This window comes from Sordaria macrospora, chromosome 1 (genome assembly GCF_033870435.1).
Source record: "Sordaria macrospora chromosome 1, complete sequence".
NCBI lineage: Eukaryota > Fungi > Ascomycota > Sordariomycetes > Sordariales > Sordariaceae > Sordaria > Sordaria macrospora.
This window is the reverse complement of record NC_089371.1, coordinates 2,618,043-2,633,985: the sequence shown is the minus strand read 5'-3', so window position 1 is coordinate 2,633,985 and position 15,943 is coordinate 2,618,043. Positions and strand designations below refer to the sequence as shown.

The 15,943-nt window shown below is 52.3% G+C and overlaps 3 protein-coding genes across 3 annotated transcripts; all 3 read left to right on the top strand.

Annotated features, from left to right (window-relative positions):
- The first annotated feature begins 1,717 nt into the window (after positions 1–1,717).
- SMAC4_05959 (uncharacterized protein) lies at positions 1,718–4,720 on the top strand. Its single transcript, XM_003351032.2, has 6 exons — positions 1,718–1,878; positions 2,078–2,232; positions 2,573–2,629; positions 2,693–3,281; positions 3,653–4,171; positions 4,233–4,720. The coding sequence occupies exons 1-6, from the start codon at positions 1,807–1,809 to the stop codon at positions 4,494–4,496; spliced, it is 1,656 nt and encodes a 551-aa protein (XP_003351080.1). The 5' UTR covers positions 1,718–1,806; the 3' UTR covers positions 4,497–4,720.
- Positions 4,721–5,337: 617 nt separating this feature from the next.
- Positions 5,338–7,300, top strand: SMAC4_05960 (uncharacterized protein). The gene is made up of 4 exons (XM_066090366.1): positions 5,338–5,735; positions 5,847–5,944; positions 6,015–6,755; positions 6,884–7,300. Exons 1-4 carry the CDS (start codon positions 5,552–5,554, stop codon positions 6,998–7,000), a joined length of 1,140 nt encoding a protein of 379 aa, XP_065945572.1. The 5' UTR covers positions 5,338–5,551; the 3' UTR covers positions 7,001–7,300.
- A 6,804-nt stretch (positions 7,301–14,104) lies between these two features.
- On the top strand, positions 14,105–15,916 carry SMAC4_05961 (uncharacterized protein; the record flags this gene model as incomplete). The annotated part of the gene is made up of 1 exon (XM_066090367.1): positions 14,105–15,916. One exon carries the CDS (start codon positions 14,105–14,107, stop codon positions 15,914–15,916), a length of 1,812 nt encoding a protein of 603 aa, XP_065945571.1.
- Positions 15,917–15,943: the final 27 nt, after the last annotated feature.

Sequence of the window (15,943 nt, the reverse complement as noted above, 5' to 3'; positions counted from 1 at the left end):
GATGTCCCTTTGACAGAGTTGAGAGTTGTCAAGGTTCTCGACTTCGGCCATCTGCGACACCGAGAACGTGACGACGGAAGGCGCCACGCGACAGGGGTCCTTGTCTGATGCAGAGTAAGCATGTTGCTGCTTTTACCCTAACCCTGATTCAAGAAGGGAGTCGAATTGGCTTCAATGATTTGAGCAAACGCATGCCGCATTCCTCCCTTGGAACTCTCCTCTTGAAGAATCGGAATGATTTACATATTCAATGTAAGGGTTGGTCTAGAAGCATTCTCGAAGGCGATAGATTCACTAGTGAACATACACTGGGGCTAGGTGGAAATAGACTCGAGTGTCTGTCGGGAATCTGATAATTGATTTCTCTTGAAGCTCAAGGTATGGATAGGAGTATCCCTCGAGTGTCAGAATCCAGTTCCGTTCAAACCCACAGCGACCCAAGAAGTTGGTTAGGGCAATTACGTGTTATCTCATGAACATACTAATCTGAGAGCATCCAATGTTTAACTCATAGCTTCTTGGAGCAGGCAGTGTTTGTAATCTTCATGTTAGCCAGTCTGGTCTGGTTGATTTCGAAGAGGGGGGCGGAAGTCCGAGGGGAAGAGGTTTGGTGATATTTGGAACGGCCCAAGGCGGTATGTACAGTACAAGTCAAATTGTGGGGGTATGGGCACTGAGCGTCTTGACAACGAACGAACACACAAATATTTATTGATGTTTTGGCGGACTGATTCCTTGTCCAAGTGTTGGCAGCTAGCAACCAGTCAAAACGAGATGGCGTTGAATGGTGAGGGGATGGGACGGGAGAAGAGGGGAGGTGGCCAGCTGGCAGACGTCATTCATTTGCGATGAGATGCTTATGTGTTTGACCGGCAACGAAAAGCTGCTCAATTGAAACATTTTGAAATGGTGGACGGAGATGCAATGACAAGATGCAAGACTGAGATATTGCTAGGTGATGCTATCTCAAACTCGTAACGCCGTACAAAAACCTGGGGAAGACGGGGCATATTGAAAGATGAATTCGAAGGTCAGTGGGCACTGACTCCCAGCAGCTGAAGCTACGACAGCTCCCAGCGTGAAAATCGAGACCGGAGCTGTTTGGCCTGCAGTGAAAAAGGTGCCGAATTGCCAAACGCCAAACCGGGGGCGGCCAGAGCTTCTGGTAGGTTGCGACATTTCTCCGGGATTACCCGGGCGACGGATTATTGGGCAGCTGGGCAGACTTCTGCCGCGAGAGCTTGACACCTGAGGATGCAGCCCGCCGCCGCCCGGGGCAGTCACTCGCTCAGAGCTAAGGTACACGTAGGTAAAGAGGACCTTGCTGAGGTCGGGGCAGAGGAACAATCGGAAGATGGAAACCATAGACCGCTGTCGTCACGGAGGTCCGGGGCCGGCTGCAGTCAGAAGTGGAATGGAGAACTGGACACGGCATGTAGCAATGTGCTTTTGAGCGTTCGGCTCGGAAGGCTCGAGGCGGGGAGGGGAGATTGATGTGGATGGGCGGGTGAAGGTGCGGCGGATGCGCTCCCTTTTTGTAGTAACCTCAGAAACCTCTCGATTTTGGAGGCGTGGTTGGTGGAGCGCTCGGGATTCTGGTAGAGAGCAAAATTCTCAGCCCCTTCGTGATTGGTCTTGTCCAAGCTCCGCCCCACCTTTTGCATTCGAACCAAGGCCACTCGACAATTTTCCTCACGCCGGGCTCTCCAAACCTCCATCAACCTCCCGCATTCTCCCCTCCACGCAATTGCAATTGTGTTGCGATTGCATTCCTTTCTGCTCGTCACGAACAGACACCTCCACAACATGTTCCGGAACGCCCTCCGCCAGAGCACTCGCGCCGTCGGCGCCTTCTCTGCCACCGGCAGAGTCGCCGCGGTAGGTTAACTCCGCACACCCGATCCACCTTCAACATCACCGGCCGCCTCTTTCTATATAACCTCATCGGGTCCCGGAGCACTTGGAGCTTTGTCATCATGGCGCATGGCCTCGAGGATGTCGATGGGCTTGTTGGGGGGGCTGCCCATGTGTCGTGAAGCATGTCACCAAGGTTCGGCTAGGGCTAACTCGACAACAGCGAAATGCCGCACCTGTAGTTTCCGCCGTCCAGGCCCGCACCTACGCCGACGCCAAGGCCACTCCCACCGAGGTCTCTTCCATCCTCGAGCAGAGAATCCGTGGTGTCCAGGAGGAGTCCAACCTCGCTGAGACCGGCCGCGTCCTCTCCGTCGGGTACGTTTTTCTGGGTTATGGTTACGATTCTTGGCAGCAGAGAGGGGGAACGGCAGGAGAGCATCAGGGTCGACGCGGTATCACGAAAGAAGCTCAGCAAGCATATCACGACACGACGACAACAATGACGATGACAACAACAAAAACAACTGAAGCAACAATGGCGACGACTATGACGATGACGATGACGACCGTGCCCGCGACGAGATGTGTTGAAGCTGGATATTCGCGATGACGATGATGCTGCTGCTGCTGCTGTTACCGTCGCCCATGCTGCTGCTGTGATTAATGAGAACCATGACGCGAATTTGTGGATGCTGACATATCCTTTTCCGTATAGTGATGGTATCGCCCGTGTTCACGGCATGGCCAACGTTCAGGCTGAGGAGCTTGTCGAGTATGTTCCAGTCCCTAACCTAACGGATGCTCTTTTGCCCAATATCTGACCGTCAACCCCCAGGTTCGCCTCCGGTGTCAAGGGTATGTGCATGAACCTCGAGGCCGGCCAGGTCGGTGTCGTCCTTTTCGGTTCCGATCGTCTCGTCAAGGAGGGTGAGACCGTCAAGCGTACCGGCGAAATTGTCGATGTCCCCGTCGGTCCCGAGCTTCTCGGCCGTGTCATCGATGCCCTCGGTAACCCCATCGATGGCAAGGGTCCCATCAACTGCAAGGAGAAGCGTCGTGCCCAGCTCAAGGCCCCCGGCATTCTTCCCCGCCAGTCCGTCAACCAGCCCGTCCAGACTGGTCTCAAGTCCGTCGACGCCATGGTTCCCATCGGCCGTGGTCAGCGTGAGTTGATCATTGGTGATCGTCAGACCGGCAAGACTGCCGTCGCTCTCGATGCCATCCTCAACCAGAAGCGTTGGAACAACGGTTCCGATGAGGACAAGAAGCTTTACTGCGTCTACGTCGCCGTCGGTCAGAAGCGTTCCACCGTCGCCCAGCTCGTCAAGACCCTCGAGGAGAACGACGCCATGAAGTACTCCATCGTCGTCGCTGCCACCGCCTCCGAGGCCGCTCCCCTCCAGTACCTCGCTCCTTTCACCGGTGTAAGTGGCTGCCCAATCGATTTCCTTCCAAAATTCACCAGACCCTACCAACCGGCCTTCGAACACCCTCCTAGTTTGGGTAGCACCTCCATAGTTTGGTCGGACGCCTTCCAACCATGGGAGAATGTCTTTCAAACATACGAGGATGCCTTCGAGATGCCTGCACAGCCCTTTTGAATTCCCCAACACCCATTTGAAATTCCAAACACGCTTCTTGAAATCCCACACCCACCTTTTGAAATCCCAGATCCACTTTTTCCAAATCCCACACCCCCTTCCCCAAACATCACCAAACCTCTTCCCCTCGGACTTCCGCCCCCCCTCTTCGAAACCAACCAGACCAGACTGGCTAACATGAAGATTACAAATAGGCGTGTGTCGGGGAGTGGTTCCGTGATTCCGGCAAGCACTCTCTCGTCATCTTCGACGATCTTACCAAGCAGGCCGTTGCTTACCGTCAAATGTCCCTCCTTCTCCGTCGTCCCCCCGGTCGTGAGGCTTACCCCGGTGATGTCTTCTACCTCCACTCTCGTCTCCTCGAGCGTGCCGCCAAGATGAACAAGACCCACGGCGGTGGTTCCATGACTGCCCTTCCCGTCATTGAGACCCAGGGTGGTGATGTGTCCGCTTACATTCCTACCAACGTCATTTCCATTACCGACGGTCAGATCTTCTTGGAGGCTGAGCTCTTCTACAAGGGTATCCGTCCCGCCATTAACGTCGGTCTTTCCGTCTCTCGTGTCGGTTCCGCTGCCCAGCTCAAGGCCATGAAGCAAGTCGCTGGTTCCCTCAAGCTCTTCTTGGCCCAGTACCGTGAGGTCGCTGCCTTCGCCCAGTTCGGTTCCGATCTTGATGCTGCTACCAAGCAGACCCTCAACCGTGGTGAGCGTGTAAGTACCAACAAGCTGAATTCCCCATCTCTCGGTGCAGAGCTGACAAGCCCCTCTACAGTTGACCGAGCTCCTCAAGCAGAAGCAGTACTCTCCCATGGCCGTCAACGAGATGGTTCCCCTCATCTTCGCCGGTGTCAACGGTTTCCTCGACTCCGTCCCCGTTGCCAAGATCCTCCAGTGGGAGGCTGACTTCCTCGCCCACCTCAAGACCAACGAGTCTGAGATCATGGCCACTATCGACAAGGAGGGTGCCATCTCCAAGGACCTCGAGGCCAATCTCCGTGATGTTATCCAGAACTTCACCAAGAGCTTCCTCGGTTAAATGCATACAAATATGAAATAATTTTCCGTGGTTCTTGAAAACGCGCAGTGGGTCCGTTATCTTTACCGCGCAGTTCCGTGTTTCTAGGGGAAGGTGTTCCGTCTTCCGTCGGGTGCTGGACTGAGGAATGGACGCGTGAGAAGGGGAGATTCTCTTGGCGAACCTACTGTAAATTAGAGCAAGTCTCAATCAAGCACTCGATTCCCTTTGTCAGGCACTCAAAATACGAGGTTATGAATTCTACACTCAACGGGAAGGCTTGTTCAAAGGATTACTTGGTGCATTCTTTTGTGTCTTTCAAGCGGACGATCTGATGTGTTTTCAACCAGGTGTCTCGACTTGTTTCTGCAGTAAGGAAAACAACATAACTCGATAAGGTGACGACCAACCATGTGAGAGAGATTATTGCAGATTTACATTCGGCTGCCATCCGAATCATCGGCCCGCCACACCTAAAAATACCAATTCAGCAAACTGCTGACAAGTTCAACTGTCTTTGTGGGTTCATGTATGTGCGATCTTCGATATTCTGGACTTGTGCTGAAAGACCGGTGACAAGCAGTTGGGATTTGAGGCTTGGCGGGGCAGCACGTCAGTGACATCATGAGCGACAGCTCCAGCAAGGCAGCTAGCAGCTTCACCCAAACAGCATGGGAATTTCGCCTTTGATTGACAGCTAACAATCCATCAGATTTCTTTGAACTAGAACTCAAATAACCTGTGAACTACTGGCAAGCTTACCATTTCGCTTCTCCTAAATTTTAACATTCCAATTTCCCATCAATCGCACTGAACTCCGAAGTCAACTGCAGTGGTCGGAGCTCAAGAACACGCAATGCAAGTGGAAAGCACCACCCCGCGTCATCCCACGCGTTCCAGACTTCCAAACAGTTTCAATCCCATCCCATCTTTCAAAGATCTGGACAGCTCTTGAATCCGGTCGTCTGGTTTCGCAGACCAATACCTTCTGAACCATTCAACACCGTACCTTGTGGACAAATCCGCGTTAAACTAACAGCATCGCCCATCCAGCTTCTATTTCCTATCCCTCAGATATGTCCTTCGAGTCATCAACAGGCCCGGAAATGTCGGCAACCACCAAGCAGATGCTAGTCCGTGTGCGGCAAATGGTGCCGCCATTGCTGGAGAAATTCCATAAAGGCATGTCATGTCTAGATTGCGACATCTGGTGGTCCAGCTCTGGGGAGACGAGCTTGTCTCCGCCACCGTGGCTATGGGGTCGCCGGGAAGCTATTTCCAAGCATCAGGATACGAAAGGAGACACTTGAATCGGGTAGCTGAAAGATTGGCAAGGGGCAAAGAGCTAACATGAAATTTCCAAAACAACAGGACAACTCGGCCGTATAGCTGTCATCGGTGGCAGCGAGGACTACACAGGTGCACCCTACTTCTCGGCCATGGCGAGCGCAAGACTGGGCTCTGATCTCGTAAGTCTGACCACCAAAACTCCCACATTTACGTTGCAGTTACGATACTGACTAACATGGACAACGACAGTCCCACGTAATCTGCACTCCTAACGCCGCCCAAGTCATCAAGACCTACTCTCCCAACCTCATGGTCCACCCGCTCATGCGCTCCTCACCGCCGGCCCTCAGCCGCTCACAGGCCGACAGCTCATCCTCGCTCACAAAATCTGCTCCGGACACCGACCCTGCCCAAGTAGCGGCCCAGATCATCCCCATGCTCGACCGACTGCACGTGCTCGTCATCGGCCCCGGTCTCGGCCGCGATCCCATCATGCAAGAGACCTGCGCCAAGGTGATCGCCGCGGCGCGCGAGAAGGGAATCCCCATGGTTCTCGACGCCGACGCCCTGTTGCTGGTGGCCAAGGATCCATCCCTCATCAAGGGGTACAACAACGCCGTCGTGACGCCGAACGTGGTCGAGTTCGCCCGGCTGACCAAGGCGCTCGGCGTGGACGAACAGGTCGAAAAGGCTGAGAAGACGGCGGGTGAGACGGCCAAGGTGGAGGCGCTGGCTAAGGCGCTCGGCGGCGTCATGGTGGTGCAGAAAGGAGGCCATGACTACCTCAGCGACGGAAATGTGACCCTGACGGTGGACTTAAAGGGCGGCTTGAAGAGGAGTGGTGGTCAGGGAGACACGTTGACGGGAAGTATTGCCACGTTCTTGGGCTGGAGGGCGGCGTACCTTGATGATCTCTGGGATCATGGTAATCCGCTTAAGAAGGAAGAGTTGATGGGTTTGGCTGTCTTTGGTGGAGCTGCCATTACGAGGGTTAGTTATGCTATGCCTTCTTCCTTGCTTGCTTGCGGGTTCTGGTCACTTGTTGTGGCCTTTATCCCCATCTAACACTCAGCTACGATGCCTATTCATGAGAGTATTACGCTAACATCCATATCTAGGAATGCTCTCGTCTGGCGTTTGCCAAGAAGGGCCGCAGTCTTCAAGCAAGCGATCTCACAGACGAAGTACACACGGCATTTTTGAACTTATTTGGCGAGGTGGATGCGAAGCTCTAGATGGGTTTAAGTTTTCGGTTTAATATCTAGGCGTCCTTGTTGCGATCCAGACATCAAGACATAGGTCGTTTCGGACAAGGTCTTCTAACTGCTACGAGATGATGAATGGTACATACAAAAGTTACAACTGCCTAAGTGGTGGCAACCGCGGCTCTTCAACAATACCTTTCCTAGAGCAAGTGACTACCCCTGAACTTGACATGGCTTCACATTGCATGGTGGCTTGTGGCTTATACCTAGCTAAAATACACTCCGTTACCCGCGTGTATGTATAAGAGCCAACGATGGACAGTGATTGGTGGTTATGGCCGTGCTGTGAAGAGAAAAAAACAAAAACACGGGGACAAAGAAAAAAAGCAAAAGTCCCCGTAAACTCTCGGGATAGGGGCAATTCCACCCACTTCTTCACTTTGCAGCTGCTTGTGTGATGTATCCCGGGTGCCGCGATACACTTAATCGAAGGCTACGCGCAGCGGTTTGGCTTGGAGTTATTGCTTCTTGCTTTCCAGATTTCGTATCTGGCATTGCCTTTATTTACCATTCAATGGGACTTCTTGTCAGATATCCATACCAGGGACATTAATCTCATTACAGATAATGCGTGTGCCCGAGGGCAAGAGGGGAAAAAGACACAGAATCAAAAGCATCGTGTGGGGGGGCAAGAGACGACGCCAAACGACACTGAACGGGGAGACGACGTCAACATCACTCACTGAACGGCATAACCTCACCTACGGCTATGAGCTGATAGCTCGCCACAAAGATTCTAACCCATCCGGTTCATCCAGTTCCTGCATCTTGTGTTACACCCGTCCTCTACCGTGACCCAGCAACCGTCGTTTCCCGCTTCCCGTCCCTCCCTCCCCAGTCTCCCCTCGTCTCCTCGCCTCGCCTCGATAACCCACAGGTCAAGTCAAGTGTGCAGGTGCAGGAACTAGGAGGAGGTGCAGCCAGCCTCAAAAGTCACATTACATACCTTACCTATCCGTCTCCGGTGAGATGAGAGCAGCCAAAGGTAAGGGCGGGTAAGAGTAAAAAAGAGTGCTAATGGGTTAAGCGCTTCCTGCGGGTATCCATAACCCACCATTGCTTCCGCACCCTACAACACTGCATCATCCCGTATATTCACTACTTCTACTGGTACATACTAACCCGCTGCTGTGGCTCGGCTGGGAAATCGAAGGCTGTCACCGACTGCTGTCAACCAACTCTTCATGCGGCCGGGGTGATGGGCAAGATGGGTAAGCAGGAACCGGAACGGATGCTTTTTTTGGGGGGGTGGTTTTGGAGTGAGTGGACTGGGCTCATATGCTTGAGTCGAGACTCCGGGGCTTGAAATCAGGACTTTATACCTTAATAGGGGTTTGGTCCACGGCTGGCAGTTACGGTACAGTAGAGGAAAGGAGTGTACCTTCATAGCTAGATCGCGTCATATTTGACTACCTTGTAGTTGCGAGGAAACCAGCGCAACTGAAAGTAAGTAAGATGAAGAGGTATAACGGACCGCTTACCCTACTAGTATCGGGCGAGAGCGGAGAGAACATTGAGGGTGATGGAAGGGAGGCCAATACCTTACCTACAGTGATGGCTTGAAAGGAAAGGGGACAAAAGAAAACAAAAAGGAGAAGGAAAGAAAGAGAAAAAAAAAAAACTCCTCCGACCCGAACAAAGCAAGTCTGTCAAGTCACCAACTAACTACCTATGAACGAGAAAGAGACCCGTAACTTGAAGAGAGACAAATGACGGTTGGTCTCTTGGGTGACGACATCAGGGGCAGGGGCAGATAGAGAGATAGAGAACGGGACGGAATAGTCAGGAGAAACTCTTTGAAAGGTTGAACGTCGATCATTCAGTCGGAAAAGAAGGCTGAATACATACATGGCCCCCCCCCCCCCCCCCCCCCCCCCCCGCCGAAGTGGCCAACAGGTTGAATCTTTTCGCCCGGTTAAGGTTTGTACCATACCCAGGCATTGTACCTATATTGTATGCAAGTATGCTGGTTCGTCTTTCGAGACCCTGAAAGGTCTGTCCCATCGTGAGTCCGAGGCTTGCACTCATATGAGTTATTTGATTGTGAGATCCCAGGATTCGGAACTACTATCTATGCCCGGGTCCAGCGATGCAGAGACGCTTTGTAGCTAGGATGTTGTCGAGTCCCCGGGGCCTCAATGGCTCTTGGGATATGGGTAGAGGTAGGTAGGTAGTCCTCCTAACATTTCTTCAACGAGACAACTAACCAACCCATCAAGTTTACACTCTCTTTCGTTCTGATGTTATCGCATTGGTGCGAAGTCTGCTTTCTTGGGTCATACAGATGCTGCAATACCTACCTAGGTATGTTGTAGCTGAAGCAGCTATATGCGAACGAGAAGGCAAAACAAAGCAAAGCAACGCAAAGCAAAGCAAAGCAAAGTAAAGCATATGTAAGGTCAAACTCAGCGAGCACTGCATAGTACCTGAATCCTGTCCTGTCTACAAGTAAGGCAAGGTAAGGTAACCGTGGTCCAGCATCGGCTCCTACCTGCTCCTGCATGCTACATACATATATCGTGCCCCTGGGGCTGTTACATGAAAGGTTGTCCGTCTGTCGTACCGTACCGGCCGGTTGCCAGTACATACCTGTCTTCTTGTCTGCCTATCAACCTACATACCACCGACCATCCATGAGGGCTTACCTAGACATGGTCCCATGGGGCGTTCTTCTTGATCTAGGTGTGTGGTACCTTACTGCGTACCTACCTCTACTCTCCTCGACAGCCAACGGACGTGCCTAGAACGTAACGGTACTGGTCGAGATCATCTATCCTGCTGGGGCATGCTTACAGACAGACCCTGTTGATGCCAAAAACGAAAGCCGAGACAACGAAGATTGGATCCCTCGTTTACAAAGCTTCTATAGGCCAGTATCACTGTCTAGGACAGTACTGCAAAGTGTCTCCCGCTTCTAGAGGCAAACTGGTCGATGAAGTTGATGGTTTGGGGGTCCCTTCGGTTTTGTTTCGCCTTCTTACCTTTAGTCCTGGAATGAAAGGCCTCGATCGTTCACGGTATACCTAGGGCCATCAGATGAACTACATCCAGGCCACTTGTTCGCCGAAAGGGCGACTCCCACTCCTACTCTCACTCCCGCTCACACACTGACAGGCAGGCAGGAACGCATAACGATCGTGCCACAAAGGCCAAGGGCCGTGGGGTTGAATACATGTACATATGCTGGGTTTGGTTTGACACCTTGACCTAGTCGTACCCGACCTACCTAGTGTTCCTCGTCCTTCATCCTGGTGTCGCCATGGGTCGAGAACTCGAGGGCCCCGGTTTGTATTTTTGGTTACACACCGGGTTACACGACTATCTCGACAGAAATGAGCGAAGGAGCTATGGCCGAGACCTGATGATCGAGTGTTCCAGGTGGGTCTTAAAAAAACGAGGAGTGTGAGTCTGGCGGACAAGTCAGAAGCCTGGTGAGGAAAGACACTGAGGGAAGTCCTGCCTTGCCGGAGACCTGAGAATATCACGCCAGGTGTGTCTCTCTGGGAAACGGAGGACGATGGGGTGTGATGCAATCCGGGTTTCTTCCAGCCAAGTTTACCAAGGCGGCACCGGATGTGGCTCAGTGCCGTGATGTGATGGTGAGTGTGGTATCGAGCTTGTCAAAATGCATGAGCTGGGGAGCGAGGCAAATCCGAAATCCCATGTCATGCCCCGCTCCTGGACCTGGTAGCTGGTAGTGATAACATACACAGTACGCTCACAATGCGGGAGAGCGAAACTGATTGATCGGGACAGCCAGGGTGTTCACCAACAAGCTCCCGTCGAGCTGTCCTATCAGAAAGGTGATGGACGAGGAGCTCAAGGATGAGAGGGGAGAGGGCGCCCGCCAAACGGGCAAGCCAGCACAAAAGCTTGGGACTCGTTTGTGAGAAAACTGAGAGGTTACCAGTTACCAAGCGAGCCAAACTCGAGTCTTGACTGACGTCCAAACATTGCTTTTTGACAGATAGTTTTCCGATTGATGCACAGTCGATCCTCAGCCCGCCCGAAAAATGATATCGTAAAGGCGAATGGGAATTTCCGGTTTACTGGGACGCGGACTGACTGGGATGTGAAAATTTTCAAGAGAGGCTCGAGTAGTCGTAGGAATTCAGTGATGAGCAAAGGGTCCTGCTTTGGCGTAGAGAGGCTTGCATTTGTAACTGTGAGTCGCCGTAATATCTCGATATTCACTCGAGTCCTCGTCACCGTGGACGAATATGTCTACAGTTTTATGGTAGAAAGTGACTTAATGATTCGAGGTCTTGATTGCCCCTGGGTAAAGGACCAGAAACAGCCATGAGGTAAACGAGAAGGCCGAAAGACATCATCTGGAGAGTTGACTGGCGTGCTCGAGGATGAATTGGGACGGACGATCCGAAGATGACTTCCCTGGTTGACAAGATTCAAAGTCGAACGTTGTTGCCGTTGTCTGCCAAATGCGAGTGACCCAACCAGCCCCCATCTGGATTAGCTGTGTGCCCCGGGCAGGTGGAGTCGATAGTGAGGGCGGCACTGCCTGCCAGGGCCGCGGATCAAGGGTGGATGCGGGGTTGGCGCCGTGGTTGCGTGGGCCGTGGGGGAAGTTGTTTAGCGAGGTAGGGATATCACATTCACTGTCCTGGCTGTGAGTTTCGAGCATGATATTCGTAGAGCTCTCTGAAAGAGACACCTAGGAAGCCAAACGGCCTTTACGCGAAATGATGTTATTTGAGACATATAACGGCGAAACTCAGCATCGAGTAACCTCAATCTCAAATTCTCCCGGTGGGCCGCTCTCGTCGTGTTTAGCACGAACCATCCACAGTCTGATTATGAATTCCGATGCTCTCAAAATACTGAAGCTCGAGAGGGCAGTTTTGAGAGAGGAGGCAAGTGCTCAGCTCTCATCACAGCCTCTCAGCTTTCCAACCTTCGAGCTGTTAACTAAAGTACGCCAAGAATCCCAAATGACAGGGGCTCTCATCCCTGTCAGCGCTACCATCACCGTCGTCGTCCAGGTCCCATTGTTACGCCGTACGCCTGGATTGTGGTCCGTGCACCGTGCCCTTGGAGATTGCTCCGGGCGAAGCGCTTCCCAGATCCAACCTCAACCTCATTGACCTGGCACACACGAGCCGACCAACATTCAAGTTGGACGATCTCCCTTTGCATCCAGATATTGCTCGAACCTCCACCGCGACTGGGCAGGAAGAACCTGATATCTCATGGGGGCCGGATTGAGTTGCGATACACCCGCCTGGCTCCCGACGAGCTGCGGCACTGAACAATCAAGTTGCGAATGCGCCCAAGTTTCAAACCCCGACAAGTTGTCAGACCAGACGCCAGACACGAAAATCCGAAGCTTCCAACCTTGTGTTTTCAGTCCTCTTACTGAAACCTTGTGTCGATGATAAGTATGAGGAACCGCATATAAGGGCTTTTATGATTTACCTCGAGAATAAGAGGGAGCCGCTGGCAGGGAGACGAGTGCAGGGCGGGGATGCCAGGATTTCCCATCACCAACTCACCATCCATCCTGTCGCCGTTGGATGTGAGCAATGTCCAAAAATGGGACAAAGTTTGCTCTATCCAAGTTTGGTTTTCTGAACAAGCCGAGTCTAGCCTAGTGCTACACTTAGTTGCGTACAACTACGTACATATGAACAAGTGGACGGACGGTATGGATTGCACTCCCGTCGTCGTTTGCCCCCAAATCCCGAGTTTCGTGTCTTTTTTGTTACTGATCACAACCCTTTTCCCTTCTCCTTTGCCCCCTCTTTGCGCCGTTCCCAGGCTCAGCCAGGCAGTCCCAGAAAACCAACAGGCGAGCCTGGGCTCTCCGTCCCGGACGCCTCTTGGGATCTCATCGTCTTGGCATCGTGATGTCTGATATTAGCTCCCATTTTACCGTGGAAAAAGCAACCATGGCTGCGGGAGTAAACAAGGTGGGAAGTCACAAAGGCGATCGTTCCGTTTGGTTGACTTCGATTCCCAGTGGGCTCTATGGGCAAGGCTTTCTTTTTCGAACTGCTTGCCTCCCAGGTTATGGCCCATGACATTGGTCCGGTTCTCAATTACACCAAGTGCAAATGCACGCGATGTTATAGTGTTTGATTCGTCTCTCCTGTTTTCCAGCTGTTATGGCCTTATGAGTTATGACACTATCATACACTATCACCCCCTTCCTTTATTTTTTCTCCGTCTCTCCTTCCCTGTTTTACAGTGTGGGTGGGTAGCTTCCTTCCATCCCAAAAGTGATTTGGGATGTGATGTTGAGTCGCACTTTCCCTTGTTATATCCCTTGCTCAGTAGACGACCCCTTCCCCCTCCTCTTTCACTTAGCCATATTTTCTTCTTTAAATGCTCCAACAACCACTCATTTTGGGCACAAAGGAAAACCGTTGACCTTGATGGTTTTCTTTTTCTCCATTGTGGTTCCGAGCCAGCCCCTTATATGACCTCGCCTCCCCTTCCACTCGACCTCTCACGGGGTTGACTCTGCTGCTCGAACGAAGAAGCGAGTTTAGCGTCATCTGGGGAACACAACAAGTCTAAGACCAACCTGACTTTCTTTCCAGTTTGTCTCAACTGCCGAGCAACACAGCTAGCTCCTACCACTAGGAGGACAACAAGCAAGACCGCCGCTGTTTTCCTACTCCTGTGGTGTAATCGAAACACTACACTTCCAAGTCGTTGTACGATCACCGTCATACCAAACCGGAATGACCATCCACACCAAATCCGCAACACCGTACTACCGGCACTCGACCACCAGGCCTTCGTCTCAGTAACATTTCATCCGCGCCTCACCTGCCGTTCACAAAGATCTCAAACTCGCAATAGACCCTTCAGTCTCGCACAAAACTCACCCCTCCTTGCCAATTCTTCCATGTCTTTCCGTGGAGAGTTTTATTCACCATCCCGAACTTGAATCCAAACACCTTCAGAAACCTACCCTTAGCTACTCGGTTCCTGACAGAAGTTAATCCAAAACAACCTCTTCCTTGCCGGTGCGCAGCTTTGCCTACCCCGGGGCAACCTCGGATTGACCGCTATCACCTTGTCATATCACCCATCACTACAATCAGCACAATGGCGATGGGAATCGACCGCCTCGAGAAGAGACTGGACAGGTTGGAGAGGTTTTTCCACAGAAAGAGGAAGCTGTCTCCGCGGAACTCGACGATTATCGAGAGTGGATCGCTTTCACACTCGGCGTCAACTCCAACTATCCAACAATTTCCAACACCGTCCTTCATCAGACCGACCTCAACTCGCATGCTGGCCAGGGAGGAGGTGACCTTGACGTCCCAGTGTGCCCGACGTACCAAGAGCCTCCCCGACTCCCCAAGTGATTCTCATAGTGCATCCTTTTCGACTTTCGAGCATGGATCCAGAACGGGATTCACTCCCAGGCGTCGCATTCAGGGCCCTTCGGTACCTCAGCGGTCTTCTTCTCTGGTCAGCAGACAAAAGGATGCCTCTTTAGCGGAGCTCCTCGAGTTTAGCTTCTCAGGTCGCTCTACAAAGAGCCATGATGAGCTATCTGCTTTATCCATGCGCCGCTCGAGGTCTGGTCACAAGTCACCTTCACGCTCGACTTCTATATCGATTTCCCCGAGAGCGCAGCCACGCAGAAAACGCAATCCTGATCTACACATCCACACACATCTACAAACCCCTCCTCCGTCCGCGCAGCAAGATAAATCTTTTGATTCAATGCTCTCTTTGTCGTTGACGTCTCTTTCGCACGGGCAACTTACTCCGGCCGCCTCTCCAAGGCTTATCCCGCTCCCTGCTCCAGAGCCAAACGAGCTACATGAGATTCCTTCGTCACAGCCGGGGAGCCCTCGCAGCCGGACTGTTACTCCTGTCCGCAAAAAGCCCATCTTGGAGTTGAAGACTCCGGCCAGCAGGCTTAGCACGGCGAGGTCGACCCCATCCATCAGGGTCAACACCATCCTTAGGGAGCCCAGCTTCGATGACTTTTTGACCCTCAGCGATGATGATATCGCTGACGAGCTTACCAACGAGCAATTGCTGTCGCAAACAAGTCATATGACATGTTCAGAGCCTTCAAGCAACCATCTGCCTCTGAATCGTCTCGGTTCAATTTTCTCTGCGCACATGGCGCCCGAAAACTACCCCATGCTGACACTTTCCCCGCCTCTGGCCAGCAAGCCTGCTACTATGGCAGCCTTTGAAGCTGCTCGGATTGCGTCAAAATATCACTTTGACCTCGTTTATGTGGTCAACCTGTGGCCCAGTCAGAATGGCTGCAGCCAGCTGAATGGTTTCTCAAAGAGATCATCCATGTCGTCGCTCTCAACATCAACAACCCTTCTCAACTCTCCTTCATCCCCCAGCGCGTCGTTCTCCGCCATGTCGACAGATGACAACACCGGACTGCCGTTTTCGCTAGCTCATGATTTTCGACCTATGACTGGTCGTTTATTAGCAGCGTACGGGCTACACTCTCTCGAGAACCCATTTCGCATCTCAGCACCAACCCACCGAAAGATTCTTGGGTGTAATGAGTGGCTGGAATACCGCAACCCCGATGTGGCTGAAAATGATTTTGCTTTGGGTTATAACTGCTCATTCTACACTGGGTACACTCCGCCGAGGCCTTTCAGCGTGCTTGGTGAAAAAGCAAGCACTAGCAGCGTGAAGAACCACGGGATTGTGTTTGCAGCATATCGCCTGTCGAGCAATGCTGCTGCCAAAACCGGAAGCAGCAAGAAAGAGCTGAAAGAGCTTCGCAATGATGCCGAGTCGCTGGTAAATATGGCACTCGATACTTATATGGATCACAAGAGGGAACGGGGAGACGGGACGTGGAGGTGCACCCTGGATAACGATAAAATCGTGCCAGTGGTCAGTCGACAGTTGCTCGTTCGTTAAGAGCCCAGGATTTCTTATTACGATTTG